The 15,873-nt window shown below is 37.6% G+C and overlaps 1 protein-coding gene across 2 annotated transcripts in view; it reads right to left on the reverse strand.

The window, feature by feature from the left end:
• The window catches only part of LOC130588942 (ephrin type-A receptor 6-like), a 379,324-nt gene that overhangs the window by 180,167 nt on the left and 183,284 nt on the right, over positions 1-15,873 (reverse strand). For both annotated transcript variants that reach the window (XM_057389986.1, XM_057389987.1), the window contains one exon: positions 6,485-6,820. In XM_057389986.1, coding sequence (XP_057245969.1) covers positions 6,485-6,820 — 336 coding nt within the window. The remainder of the gene's footprint in view (positions 1-6,484; positions 6,821-15,873) is intronic.

Here is a 15,873-nt window from a genome sequence, read left to right on the forward strand (position 1 = left end):
TTTCTTATCTCAGTGCTATATGTCTGCAATTTCTTTGTAAYATCTGTTTTACATATCTCTCCCCAAATGTCCCTTTTACAAAGTGAAATAAACTATTATTATTAAATATAAAATTGTTGCAGCACATGGGCGTTGCATTTTAGTGCSAACAGCTTAAATCAGAAATCTGCTGAAGACGCGTGTCATAGACAAATTGCGAATGGTTATAAATAATGGTGCACTCTGCAATGAAAGAAACTATTACGGAAGCTGAAAGACCACACTGGTAAGTAAATTGTGGGAAAAAGTACAGTATTGATTAACCTTTCCCCTTCTCATTCAAAGTAGAATTTCATTTTGTTCTCCTTRTATAGTACAAGTTAGAGGAAGATCTCTTGAAAGATATACATTGCCTGACTCACTTCCAGCTGATCCTGGTGTATGAGAGATGAAAGTAAATGCAACCAGGTTGAATTTGTTGCCTTTAAAAAATGACTGACTGTCCATATTTTCCAGYAACAAAAGAATGTATTTAAAAAAAAAATTAAAAGCATTAAAAAAATTTAAATCAGGATATAAATCAAGATTATTTCAAAAGCCACTTTTCTCCTATGAATACTGTATGGCAAYCAGGCCTTTCTGTAAAGAAATATCAGCTACAAGTAGTGTAATGGTACAGAGGTGACCAGGAGATKAAAATCTGTGGATAATAACTATGTTGCACAAAGATCTTGGCTCAAAACTTTTAATTCTGGCAGACCTGAACAAGYCTGAGAACTAAGATATAGAACTTTTGCCTTGTGATTTTCTTTCCAACTGAAAATGCTTAATTTATGTACACACTGATATAAATATACATACATATTCATATCATTAAACACACTGAATATTCATAATGCTGAATTCCTTTTAGAAATGTATTGTTTAAATGTATTGTTCAGAAGTGACTTAGAGAACACACATCTCAAGCACTTTTTAAATTAGTAATCCCTCTTTACTGCCTTCACTTCACATTCAGKACATTTACATACTGTCCCTAGCCATTTACCAATAAGTTGATATTTCTCTTCACATATTTCAGCAGTGCTGATAACCGTGCAGTGTTTGGTGGAACTATCAAAGTAGCTGCAGATGTCAAGTAAACAAATGAATACATTTCTCATTTATTGTCATCTGTGAGAACTTCATGTTCTTTCTTTCATGTGGTCTTGAGCTCTGGCAATGTCTGGTGGAAGGTTTAGTTACTGTTTAATTACTGGCTTTCATGTGATCTGCTATATTCCAATAATAAGCCATTACAAAAGCTGTTTCTTTAGATTTATAAGCCATTAACCTAAACAATTTGGAAGATGTTTCCAGCSGTTTCATCATGCCATTATGAAAAGAGAAGCCTTCTTGACTTTAAAGTTATGGAGGACAATCAATCATGTCTGTAGGGATTGGAGATTCAGGTAAAAAAAGGAAAGTTGACTTTTGATTAGGGTGAAAGCTGGATGCTACCACGGGAATCAATTTAGGATGAGTGAACAGAGAGCTCCCCTGTCACCCCAGTGAGGATCTTGAAACTCTGCTGTCATCAGCCAGAAGAATTAATCCTGATAATCTGTCCTGCTAGTGTTACTGAGATGTGGAATAGCAGTCAGATGAGGCTCTTAACAATTTACACCATCTCCATTGCGATTATAATAMTGTATGACATTAATTCAGGGTGATACAGTCATGTTTATTCCTGGAAGAGACACTGAAATGCTTCCAGGTTTTCCTCAGTTTCCACAGCAGGGAGAAAGTGGTAAGAGTTTGCTCTTTCTACAGACTATTCCCACTGGACTACAAATGTCTGAGGAGCCACCTGTATAAGGAATTTGCCTTATATAGGAAAAGCAATCAGACGAAAGGGAAGCCCTTCCAAACACTGACAAGACTTTGTCATCAGATTAGGAAGCATCATCTGACAATGGCTCCCATCAAACAAGATGTATTAGACAASAGAATTCTGACAGAATTGCACTTTCAGTCTGACTGAAAATCCCAACTGTCAACACCAGACAGACACAGAAAAACAAGACAGGTGTTTAACACAGTGATAGGGTGTGAGGCCTCAGAGTGAAGCCTCTCGTGCCTCAGATTCTGCCAACTGAGAGCAGGTCTTTGAGACAGGAGACAACTTTCCAGGATGCAGTGGCAGAAGTGTTTCTCCAGTGTAAACTTTACACCACTCAGGATATGTCTCATCACTCTACTCCCACTCTGCAGTGAAATGTTAAAACCCCCTCTGTTCTACAAGAATAGAATGCATGAATTCACACTGAGTGAATGTATATGTGGACTGTTATTTGGAAATAAGAACTATTATTTTAAGTTCTGTTTTGTTAATTATTCATTATTTAYCACTTTAATTATGCATGAAAAAACCTTAAGTACTTTTGAATTTTCTTTAGGCAATGCAGACACTATGGCATGCTAGGAAAGTTATATATTGAGATGTCTCTTCCTTCCATTAGTCATAAGAGAAACATAAATTACAATTCAGCATATAATTCTCTGCTTCTTCACACAATCATTTAAAGTTGATTGAGCACAATTACTTCGTACTCAGCATATTTACTGCGGTATAAAACTTYCTTTCTCTCATAAAGAAAAGGCATYCAGGCWCTTTTCTGAACAATAGCATTGTAAAACATTTTTCCACGGGGCTTTTTCTGAAAACATCTTTTATCCTACAGTTGTTTACAAGTCACTTTAGCCGTGATTTGGGGGAAAGTGCTTAATATGTTAATGTTTCTCCTTGAGCAGGAGCTTTGCTTAAGAGCTTTTCTGAGTAGAATCTTGTTTATATCTGTCTATTTATCTGAATTTAAAGTAGGGATTTTTCTGGTATCTCAAATAATTTTGAAACAAAGCTACTCATGAGTAGCGTGCAGACCACTTCCCTCACCTCACCATCTGCGCTTCCTGATGTACCCTGCCCCATCCTTGTKGCACCACTGGCTGGACAACACACAGCACATACTGTGACTGTGTAATACCATAAATATATATAATTTTCTTTACTGACCAGTTAACAGATAGGCTGAGTGGTCAGTCAGCCAATGTGTTTAACACAGAAAGCAAAGTCTCACATAGCTGAACTTTGCTTTTCAACTCACAGACCCAACCAAGGGCCTGGTGACTCTAAAATGGGTATTTTTTCAAAATTCTGTTGAATTTTTTTCGCTCTTATCAAACTTATGCTGGCTAACAGGTTTCATTATGGTGCCTGACAGGTAATGTGGCCACAGAAATTTTGTTTGCTTATGAAGCTGAGGGTTAAAAACAAATGCACAGCAGTCAAATTTATAAGTACCAGTATAAAATGAAAAAAAGCCATGAATAATACAGGTGAATTTTACATACTTAATATTAGTAATTTGTTTCCGTGTTTGATCAGATCTGATAGTACTTTAGCCATCAGGTTAAAGSGAGGATTGAGGGATGCTGCTTGCAAAGCCTTTTGAAAGTGTTACTTTCCTTTAGTCTGTTCTTTGTCACTGTTAAAGCTGAGTACTGCACTTAATCTTGTTGATACTTGTGATTGAATGAGGAGGCATTAAAGATTTTAATATCAGTTGTGCATAAAGATGAGCTTTAATCACTGCTGAATTAGTTCACTTCTCCTGTCAGCAAATATTTCCCCCTTTGATGCTCTCAGACTACTCTCTTCACTAATGTGGCAGAACACAATTCTTCAATTTCTGTGGATGCCCACAGAACTCATCACTGAATCACTTGATTCAGCAAAATGCCAACAGCAACACTGTTCTCCAAAAAGACAGAAAACCCCTTGAGGAACAAGCTAATAATTTTGCATGTTTAATGACAAACCTGTTAATTTCACACAAACCATCCCAAAGAAAAGGCCACTAGAGGGAAGTAAATCCAATACGCTCAAAGAAAACAAAATGCTTGCTATTCTAAATGATTGTAGCTAACAAAATGGTCTGGATTTCCAACAGCTGAAGAATTTGGTCTATATTCTTAACAAAGCAATGACAACTGAATAAAACTTTCTATATATTTATAAAGAGGTCTTGCACTTCATGCAATGTGCATGCCAAAACTATTAAAAAAGTATGTCAGAAAAGTACCTTTTATTGAACATAAAAAGGTASAACAAACATGGGATAAGTGCGTAGATATAATTTACTTTACACCTACATCATTTCACATAAAATGCAAAAAAAAATTATTTAAACCCTTATGTTTGGACTTCTAGTAATGAAGTCCAGGTAAAAATTAATATATTTTTGATTTTTTGTAATGTCATATGTATAATCTTGGATCTTTGTTTTCTACAAATATCTGCACAAACCTGCTAAATCATGCAATAAGGACTGTCCATTTCAGTAAAATTAAGATTATAAAGAAAGATTGCAACAGTGGATTCATAATCAAATCTCTGCAACRTTCCAATGCTTTAGTTCTACATACTTTTCTGAGGTTAGATACCCTAGCTTTTTTCCTTCTTACTTGTGACTAAAAGTAAATCACAAAAAATGTTTTTTGGTTTCTCAATACTTTCCATTAACAAAAACTCCCTGAATTTTCTTTCACATTTCATATAACGTTGTATTTTCTTCCTTGTATTTCTAAATATATAGTCCCCATGCTTATAGTTTTATACAACTACACAGTCTGTAAGCCGCCAGAAATGGTTTTATCTTCATAGCTAGATTTTATAGATGACTCAATTTCATTTATTATGGTGCTTTCTCTTGCAAAACTGTCTTTTTATATCCAGATAAACTGACAGATATTCTGAAAATCTGGTCTTAAATTCTCTGAAGCCCTTCCAATAGCATTTTTAGTAATGTAAGAATCATTAAAGGGAATGCAAACAGTCTACACTCTAGAATTTATTATCAAGTGTGTCAAAAAATATCAAAACATTGGTCTTTTCCCTGTTTTGAGAAAACTGCAGTGAAAATCTATATCCTTAAACCAGGCACAGACAACAGCAAAAGACATTTTTTAAAAGCCACCATTTTAATACACATCACAAGCTGTGCTCATACAGCTGTTATCCACTTTAAAAATAAATTGTMTTTCAGGTGACCTCCACCTGGGCAAGCTTGGTGCCCTGCATTTCATACCATGCAGCAAAACACGAAAAAGAAGTTTACATAGGGGTGCTTTCTGGCACCCCATCTTTTCTCTTTAGTGAGAAGGAAAAAGGGAGATGCAGGTTTCCAACATGATACATTGTCTAAGTGTTTCAGGCAATTCTCAGTGCAAAGCCTATTTATCATCAGGCATCTTACATAATTAGCTCTTCTGTTACCATCATGGACAGTGAGTGATTAGTTTTTGGGCTTTTCCTAATCCATTTTCATGAATATTATTAGTATTACCATCACTGTCATTATTACCATCATCATCACAGCAAGCTGTTAATTTCTGTATGCCCAAAGGCAAACCAGTCATCACTTACTCATTAACAAACTGCTCGTCCCAAAATACACAGGTAAGCAGATTTTTGTTAGGATGATCAGGGAAAGGACTCAGGGCCTTCCTACAAGTGGAACGTAACAGGATGCTCCCAAACATTAGCACTTTTACTAAGCAGAAACATATTATCAAATGTGTTTTACTCAAACAGTAGTTCTGCCAGCTCAGTTCCTGTTCTACATTAAACACTTCAGCTGCAGTTGCAATGTCACTGCACAGCAGGTGAAAAGCATTTCTGGAACAAATGTCAGCAAGGGATAATTTTGAAATAACCTTCTTGTCTCCAGTTACACAAGCCAGAAGACAGCAGTGCTATATGGATTGCATTGTTAGTAACCTATGATGCTGTTTCCTAGCACAGTAAGTACTTCTAAAGAAGAAAAAGTTGCAGAAATAAACAAAAATTGAGAGCTCTTTTAGTTTCCCATGTCTATCACAAAGATTCACCTAGGACATGAATTCAAACCGAAATGGGGGGAAGAAAAAGCTCAAAACAATAATRCAACGTTAACAATTAAAGGAATAAAAAATATTGGGACAGCTCACCTGTGGAAATGACCCAAAGAGATGCAGAAGTATCTTAGAATGAGGCATGCTGTATTAAATGTACCATGAAACACAGACCAAAGAGTTCATTTTCACTTTGCCTTTGAATTGAGGAGTTGTAATGGATAACCTGTGGTGTTTTACTCTCACAAAAGTGAAATCACAAAAGCACCAGACAGACTCCAATCCTGATGAACCACTAACATAGCTAATCTCAGAGGGCTAAAGCTTGCACTTAATTTTAAACAGAATGGTATGGGTTTGTGCCCTGTGTAATGGGGTCAAGGGCCAAGTGCCAAAAGTATTTAATGCCCTCATCAGCAGAAACCGAAAGTCCTCTGGAAAGCACTTAAAAACATTTAKCAATCTGCACAACACCCTAATTAGCTGACCCAGACTTCCAAGAAACAAAGGATCCCCACAGTGAGTGCACAGGTGACAGGGACAGCGACAGACACAGAGTGTTGGCACTTACCATCTTGGTCTGTGGTGACTGTGATAGCTGTGAACTGCTTGGGGGAGAAGCTCAGCTCCGAGACCCCGTTGGTGGCTTCTATCTCGAAGGTGTAGTTGACGTGCGACACGAAGTCAAGCACGGTCACAGAGGAGTTGATGAGCCCGGTGTGCCTGGGGATGAAGCGGATGCCACCCCCACAGATCTCGCACTGGCTGGCATCTGAGCCACACTTCTTACAGATGACACTGTAGGTGAGGTCCTTCCTTCCCCCAGTGTCACTCGGGGGGCTCCACTCCAGCATCAGAGCTGTTTCGTTGATGTTAAAAACCACATTCCTTGGAGCAGAAGGTGGCCCTGCAGAGGAGGGGAAAGCCTGTTAAGCTACTTTTGTCTAGTTTGGAGAATAAGAAAATAAATTCAAAATTGATTAGTCCTAAGGCAATTATTTACAAATAAAAGATAAAATGTTTATGTTTCAATAACAGATTTAATTTAAAAATTATCTAAAGACAATTGTTAAAAAAAGCAGTAATAATAAGTTTGTGAGATCATAAAAAGCTGAGTAATCTATATAACTTAGAATTGATTCAGAAATAATTAAGGGCATACAAAAATGACTTAGGAATGTTAAACCTAGACTAGATAACAAAAATTTACAATAAATGGCTCTTGGTGCTGTGGAATAATGGGGTAGAGTTCTTATTTTATGTCTAGTAAGGTAGGCTTTTCTGAGACTTAAAATCTTCAATGTTTTATAAGAGACAAATTGAGTAATAAATAAATAACAGCTTTGGAATAACTACAAGAGGTAAAACTGTTTGTATTAGTTCTGCAGTGCCAGATATTTCTTTCTATCCTTCACTGCTTATCCCCAGAGATTTCTTTGCTGCTGTTCATTAACAGAGTTGGGTGGCAACARGCCAACACTATTAAGCACAAGAGACAGTTTACAAGTTTTCTTTCTTTCCCTCCTGTTGTCTCATCAGCCTCGGGATTACAGTGAAGACATCAACCTTGCAACTTAAAGGACTAAAAGGATGATCAGAAAGCAGGAAAGAAGGTACTTCTTTAGGGCTATGAGGAGGAATGCAAAGAATGCTGTGGGCAGAGTGCAGGGAAACTCGCATTCAACAAGCAGGTGGTACAGCTAGAGGTCTGTACACTRTCAGATGACGCACAAGTGACCCATTTCCAATTTCCCACACATCACACAATAGTCAAGGCATGTCCAACAAGTTTTAAGCTGTTTGCTGACTTACTGTGTAGGATCACATGAAATCATCCGAGGCTTTAGATATAGATATAGATATATTTATATATAAAAATATATGTAGTGATCTAGTGATTGTCCCCCTATACCAGGCACTGGGGAGGCATATCGAGTCCTGTGTCCAATTCTGGGCCCCTCAAGAAAGGCATTGAGGGGCTGGAGCATATCCAGAGACAGGAATGGAGCTGGGGAAGTGTCTGGAACACAAGGCTGATGAAGAGGGGCTGAGGAAATCAGGGCAGGGGTCAACCTGCAGAAGAAGAGAGGGACCTTTTTACTTCCCCTCCCTAAAAGGAGAGTGTAGCCAGGTGGGGATCAGTCTCTTCTCCCARGGAACAAGTGACAGAACAAGGGGAAATGGCCTCAAGCTGTGTCAGATGAAGTTCAGGTTGAACATCAAGAACTTCTTCACAGAAAGGGTAGCCAGGCTTTGGAATTTAATGCCATCAGAGGTGGTGAAATGGAATTCTCTGGAAATGTTCAAGAAATGACGTGATGTGGCACTTAGTGCTGTGGTCTAATTTACAARGTGGTGATTGGTCAAWGGTTGGGCTTGATGATCTTGGACGTCTTTMCAACCTTAATGRTTCTCTAATTCTATGATTCCATATCAGCTTCCACAGTCTGATGAAAGAACTTTACCACCTAATTAYTTTTCAGAGAGGAATTAATGAGAGGGGGAAGAAAAGGTAGGAAATGTTACATGGTATCTGAATAATCTTATCTAATTTTCCTACATTATATTATTCTTCCACTTAACACGTTTCAACCAAGAACTTAGAGATGTATGGTTTTCAAAACCATTTTGGACAGACATRATCAAAAAATAAAAATTATGATAAGAAACACAGACTTGGAAAAATGTGAGGCCTTATACTCCAGGTTTTGACATATGTGAGATGACTGTGGTAAACCCAACTGCTGACCTCTGGGATTTTTGGGCTGAATGGGTTGAATAAGCATTATATTCTCAGCTCTCAATAAAATCACAGGGCTTCACCAACGCTTAGCAGAACTTGGAAGACTTTCAGCTTGCTTTGCAGCTTTTGATGATTTATACAACCTGCCAACAGGACTTAGGCATAAAGTTTTGATTGAGACACTGGTCAAACTTTGAGCAAGCTTTTTTGTGTTTCTTAAGCAGYCTAAAGACTACAAGAAAGATTTGCAAATGACACCAACTAATTTTGGTAACAGRCTGCAACATTCATAATTTTTAAGTGAGGCTTTTTATTTACTTACATGGCATAAGTGTGGGTGGAAAGGTTGGAATGCTTGTAAATAAAAAAGTTAATATGGTGTGGGAGTGATAATGTGAACTAATAAACATTAAGCTTTTCTGTGAACGGCACTTCAGTTTCTTTTTCATTTCTGGTATTTAYTTKTAATTTTTAATAAGAGAATATGTTTTCGTTATAATTAATGTTGCCCTGAAGTAAATGATGAGTTATCTGCTGGTTTTCAAGCACTTGATAATTAAAATATATGAAAGTGTTGGACTACCTTGCATTTTTTTAGTGGATAAGGAAGTTTAAAATCTTTTGAATGGATGAGCGCTTATTAACATGTGTATCTGTCCTGAGTTCAGAGTTAAAAGATCACCAAACTTCCCACAAAACCACTGTGACAACGATGGCTCTAGCTATTCTGGAAAATAGTCCTGAAATCAGAATAAGCTAAAACCAGCWMMCATTACTTCAGCTTCAATTCTTATTATTCCTGTTCAGAACACAGGAATAATTATGTTTCGTCTAAAACCATGCTGYGAGAATTAAATAATGACAGGGTCTWAACAAATTCCCACWGTTAAAACTAYGGAGGAGTTTTAGGAACATGGAGGATGAGCTGTAATCGCACTTCCATATGTGCATAACTTTAAGTGGATCAGTAATCCCCTTGAAATAATTGGTAATACTCATGCACTTAAAACTAAGCATCTGTGTAATTGCTTGAAGGATTGGARTCAGTGTTTTAAAACTGGCTTAAATCTAATCTTTCATAAACTATAGATGTTATGACAATGGGTCATCATAACTCATGATTTGTTTAATATTATTTCATCAATTTTTGCAGGCCCAAACAGGAATTAATATGAATCTGGGCAATAGGAGAGTTTTGCCTGGCTTTGTCTGGATTTTAGTTTTCTATAAGATTTTCCTTGTACTATATGGAATGGCATCTATAGAAGAAYCAGTACAGTAAATAAAACACTTCTAAAAGTATTTTTTTTTTTTTCATTTGCACTAGAGGCTGAAGGTTTTTATGGTCATGATTTGGGACTTAATCCTCAATTTAAAACACGCATTATTGTACATTCACATTTCAATGAAAAGGTAAACATTATCAATTATCTTAGAGGTGTCTTAAAAGATATTACTGTCCTCTTGCAAATGGAGAAAAAACCCTCAAACACACTTCATACTCAAGGCCCCTATGCCAATTTGCATGAGGATGAAATAGCTTTTTAATTGCTGTTAAATTATGCCAGTTAAACTGTGATTTCATGCAAATATTAAGCTGTAATGACATGCAGTGAATCATTTACTAAGATTTAGAACTTGGAACAAAGAGAGACAATTAATTCTAATCCTCAGATTCAGCTAAATTATGTGTCACTGGGCTTTTATGAATGTGGCCTGATTGCTTTGTTATCATTTATAAATTAGACAAAGATTATTTGACACATTGGAAAAACCTGGCAGCAATAAGCCTTCTGCAGACATCTGTATGCAAAGCTCTCGGGGTTTTCCTTATATTGATTTTTAAGGAAAACAAGTATATTGGTGAAAATAAGGGATCCTTTCCTCACAGCAAAATTCATTACTTTGAATTTTATGCAAAAGAATAAGATACAATTCAGATGGATGAGCATTACGAAAACATGCAGATCTTCTGCTGAGATGGAAKGCAGCCAGAGCATGAGCAATGTTTTCTGCTTAATTTACAAATTACAGTGAGGAAGCATTGTGACACTTTCTGTGGATGAGACTGGCGTAGATGTCTTATGGTGAAATCAGCAGGTCTACTCTGAAAGAAACAGAGCTGAGTTTATTCCTCACACAGTGCTTTGCACCTCTTCTTGTTTTACACATCCTATTCCTCTGTGAAGGCAAAGTGCATTTTCCTGTCTATGGAAGGAAGAGGAGCAAACCCAGCACTGCAGAAGTCTGGTGAGGCAATGCAGTATTTTACACATGTGAGAGTGAAGAAGAAAGATTCTAGAAAAAATATTTGTTSCTTTTTAAGTGAGAACTGTCCATTATACATTATTGGACTCCTAGAACTTTGTGTTATTTGACTACTGAATTTACAACCGAAGGGCAAAGAATCACCTTAGAATATTCAGAATCAGCATCTGGCTGTGCCCCTTGAGTTTATAATTGCTTTTTAATATATATTTATTTATATCTCTATGTGGCATAGATAAATTGTTTCACTTGATGTGGAATTACATTTTTTCCTTTTCAGAATTACTTATTCTATTCCTCTGAAGCAGGCAGGAAAACAGAAGCCAATGACTGCAAAACAAACCCCAAGTCTGAGTTTAACGATAAATTGCAAACAAGTATATAAAAATACATATATATTTAAATATAAATAAAAAAATACAAATAAATAAAAATACATATATATTTAAAATACAAATAAATAAAAATACAAATAAAAATACAATAATAAAAAATAAATATACATATAATATATAAATAAATATAAATAAAAATACAATAATAAAAAATAAAATACAAATAAATAAAAATACATATATATTTAAAAATAAATATAAATATATAAATAAAAACAGAGGCAGTAGAGTCAGAGACTTTAAGTGTGTTGCCTGTTTCTGCTGCTGAAATACACTGTTGACTCAAAAAACGAGGATATACCTTGTGGCAGAGGTTATTGAACAGAGCATAAGTTTGTCAGGTTCAAATTGTTCAAGCATAACCTTAAAAGAGATGCATTCAGACAACTCAGACAACCAGTATAAAGCTGCCTGACCTTGAAAAGATGGATCAATTCATCCAATTACGTTAGAGTGGGGAATGTTAGACTTTATGTACAGAGTAATCAGACAGGGATTAGATATGGTGCTATTTGTTGCTCACTGCATATGCAGAGAGATCACTGATAAAGTACTTGCATATGGCAAAGAAATACAGTAAGAAGAAAGTGTAGCAGCAAGAGATTGATAAGAAGTGTAACTCAAATGAAAAGAGTCTAGGAGAAGGAGATTAACAATATATTCTAATGCAATTTTCATTCCTCTTTTTGAAATTAGATTTCTATTATGGTGTTCTGCAAAATGAGCACTCTTTTGTAACAAAATGCAGCTACATAAAGTGAAAATGGGAGCTGTACCATTTTGCAAAAGCACACAGAACTTTCATAGAATTAATCAAAGTGGATTTGAAGCTCATCTTGAAAAAAGTGGATTCCTGTCTTAAATCAAGGTGGTTTTTTTTTTCCTATGCTGCATCTGCAAGTTTCCCAGGACTGAGGAAGAGTTGTGGAGTGAGGAGTACTGCCTAATCCCATACTGCCTAACTCTATACAGGAATGAAAAGAGAGAATAAAATATTTACRTATCTTATGCATATTACCTTGTAGGACATGGGGGAGCAAATAAAATGGGCATCAATATAATCAGTCAAAATGTTTGAACATGAAGAAATTTGTAAGGGGAATCCACTATTCATTCTGTGTTTCATTTAAGAATAACTCTCATTTCAAAAATCTTAAGAAAAGTTTATATTTCTTTTKTCTGTCTCATATGTCAAGATACAAATTTAAAAATTAACATCGTAAATGGAGATTTGCCCCAAAGGTGGTTATGTAAAAATGGTATTTCATTTCTGCACAGCATTTTCTCTCTATATAGTCAAATTTCCTCATTTTCTTGAAACTTTTCAACTCTTTTAATTATAGTAAAGCATGACAGTTTAGAAGGAACAATCTAAATTCACTCATATCTCTACCTTTGTCTATTAAATTTAAATGATTACATCTGCACAGATCCACCGAAGGCAGTGAGGTTGTATTTATGACAGGAAAATAATTTTAATAACTGAGAGACTAATTTGAAAGCAGTGGGGCTAAAGATATCACTTAAGGAATAATTTGGCCTGAGGACTCTTCATTACTGCTGATGTGCAAGTCAAGARCACAGTCTGCCTGTCAGGAGTTTCAGTGTCATTTGCAGAGCTGACAATTAGCAAAATAATCATCATTGTAGGTGTAAGATGAACACATCTGCTGTGACAATCAATGAACGACTGATACCTTGCAGCCTGGGCTGAATGGGAGAATGCAGGGCAGCACGGGAGCAAGAGCAAGGCAGAAACCAAAATTTCTCTGGTTCACGGTCTCCTTTATTTCTTCTTTCTCTCAAGTTGAGGTGAAATGGGGCACTGATACTCCTGTTGTGGTTGATTTCTGCCCTGACTCCACTCACATGGTTGCTTTGGCTGACACCCTCAGCAGGAATGGAGAGGTCTGGCAACAAGTTTCTCCTGACAGTTTTCAGCCAAAGCAGCTCTCTGCACTCACATTTATTGAGGAAGCACCAGGGTGGTCAGGTACCAGCACTCTGATGCCACAAGGCTCTCACTCTCCTCCCTACCTTATTAACATAGCAGGGAATCAGGGCTTAAAATTGTACCCTGAAACATGTACATGTACCCATGAAATATACACCATGTACATTTTYTCAAAGAACACTCAGCGATGAAAAATCAATGATTTATAAATAATATGGAACCCCATCTGCATAATGCATGAGTGAAATTCTCTTCCTAAGCATGAAACTGTCAAGAATGCCTGGGATGTGTTGGTTCTGGGAGTAAGTTTTTAATGGCCTGTGCTTGAGGCACTATTTGGAGTGGAATTATTTGTAATCACCATTTTCCATTTCACCATTTTCCTGCAGGAAGCCTCACATCCTTTGTGCACAATGCCAGGCCTGTGTGTCCTGCTCTGGAGTGAGCTGGGGCTGGGGGAGATGCTCTCTGAACCCTGAGCCCCCAAAGTATCCAGAGGCTGGGGCTCACCTTTCCCCTCTGAAAACCTTCTGGTTAGATCAGACCATTTTCTAAGTGCCTTGGATCTGAGGAGTGCCATTTTTAGTGACCATCACCCTCATGAAGTGGATGAACAATGTCTTGGTCTATGTAATGACCTCAATGCCTATCAATTTGTCAAKCAGCTTCAAATTATCAGGTATATTCCCAATTTTCTCAGTCCATTGTCTGGAAAAAGCAGGAAGACCAGAGGAARTAGCTCAGTTCTGTCAGCTCAGTTATTTTTATGTGATGCTGCATAAGACATCCCAAAATACAGCTATATACCAATGATTATTGTAAAAGCACTTTCTCTYTGGGTTTTTATCTCTTAAAATCTTTGTATACTTAATCTGTTAACATACTTCATACACTTTACATGCTAATTCYTTTAGAATTTTCTTAACTGTGTCACAAAAAGTACTAAGATCAAATCCTCGATCAAAAGAATTAATTGTTATACCAAAACCTGGGTATTTTAGAGGAATTTGCAAACAGTCTTTAATAGCCTATTCTGTRTAAACATAGTATTTCACCCACAGATTTTTAAATGCTGCAGTTTGTTTCTAGTTTTGAGATAAAACAGATACAGCTGCTTTACAATCAATAAATAAATCCCAGTGAGTAATGAACCACGAATGAAAATCCATGAGAAATGTTTTATTAAGTGGTAAGAAAACTTATGCTTTAAGTTCTTAGACCTAAGGCAATTGATCAAACTAATAAAGATCCCTCCTCAGAATTTCTGCCCCCAGATTGCTGGACATCAGATGTGTCTTAAAACAAATTTAGGTTAGTCAAAAATCACAAAATTATGTATTCTAAAATACATAAAAAAATCTGATGAATACTCATTATCACAGTTGCATAAGACAGAATAACTGTTAAAAGAAAGAGATGGTGCAAGGGGTCTTAATTATATCTTATTCTGATTGGATAATTATTTTTCCTGTTTAAAACTGTTTACTCTTTTAAGACAGTTTTCTTGTTATTTGATTATGTTGGATTATATTTGTTTTATACTTTCATTTAAATCTGAGGAGACAGCAAAGCATGCTATATCAGTTTTTTCTTTACATAGTGTCGTGGTTTGGAATTCTGGCCAAATGCCAGGCACCCACAACACTGGCTCATTCGCTCTCCCCCACCACCACTGGGTAGAGGAAAGCGAAGAGAAAAAAAAAAAAAAAAAACTAACAAAAGGGCTCATGAGTTGAGATAAGGAGCGGGGAGAAAACGCTTGATGGACAAAACAGGCACCACTTAAATTATGAAGTGAATTTATTACTACCAAAGTCAGAGGAGGAGAATGAGAAATAAAATACAACCCTCTAAGACAACGATCTTCTCCCCACTCCTTCCCCCCTTCCCACCGACAGTACAAAGCAGCGGAGGGGGGAACAGGGTGCGGGGTCGGTCAGTTCAGGGTGTGGGGTCAGTCAGTTCAGGGTGTGGGGTTGGTCGGTTCAGGGTGTGGGGTCAGTCAGTTCAGGGTGTGGGGTTGGTCGGTTCAGGGTGTGGGGTCGGTCAGTTCAGGGTGTGGGGTTGGTCAGTTGAGGATGTGGGGATGGTCAGTTCAGGGTGTGGGGTTGGTCAGTTCAGGGTGTGGGGATGGTCAGTTCAGGGTGTGGGGTTGGTCAGTTCAGGSTGTGGGGTTGGTCAGTTCGGGGTGTGGGGTTGGTCAGTTCAGGCTGTGGGGTTGGTCGGTTCAGGGTGTGGGGTTGGTCAGTTCATCACCGGATCGATCTGCAGCTGCTGAGGGAGAGGATCCTTCCCTTGTGTTGCCGTGGGGTCCCTCCCACRGGAGACAGTTCTCTGTGAACCTCTCCGGCGCGGTTCCACTCTCACGAGCAGCAGTCCACACACATCTGCTGCATCGTGAGTCCCCCCATGGGCAGACAGTCACCCCAAAACTGCTGCACCGTGAGTCCCTCATCCCCTGGGTGCAGGCCCAAGGCCAGGCTGTTCCATTTCGGGACCAAGGCCTCTCTCTCCATGGCTCTCCTGCTGGACACAGCCCCTTCTCAGTGTCCGCCCGCTCCGGTGTGGGGACCTCCCTCCTCCATGGGCTGTGGGTGGAT

Source organism: Malurus melanocephalus, unplaced genomic scaffold (assembly GCF_030028575.1).
Source record: "Malurus melanocephalus ecotype Western Australia unplaced genomic scaffold, MMel_1.1 scaffold_21, whole genome shotgun sequence".
Classification (NCBI taxonomy): Eukaryota; Metazoa; Chordata; class Aves; order Passeriformes; family Maluridae; genus Malurus; species Malurus melanocephalus.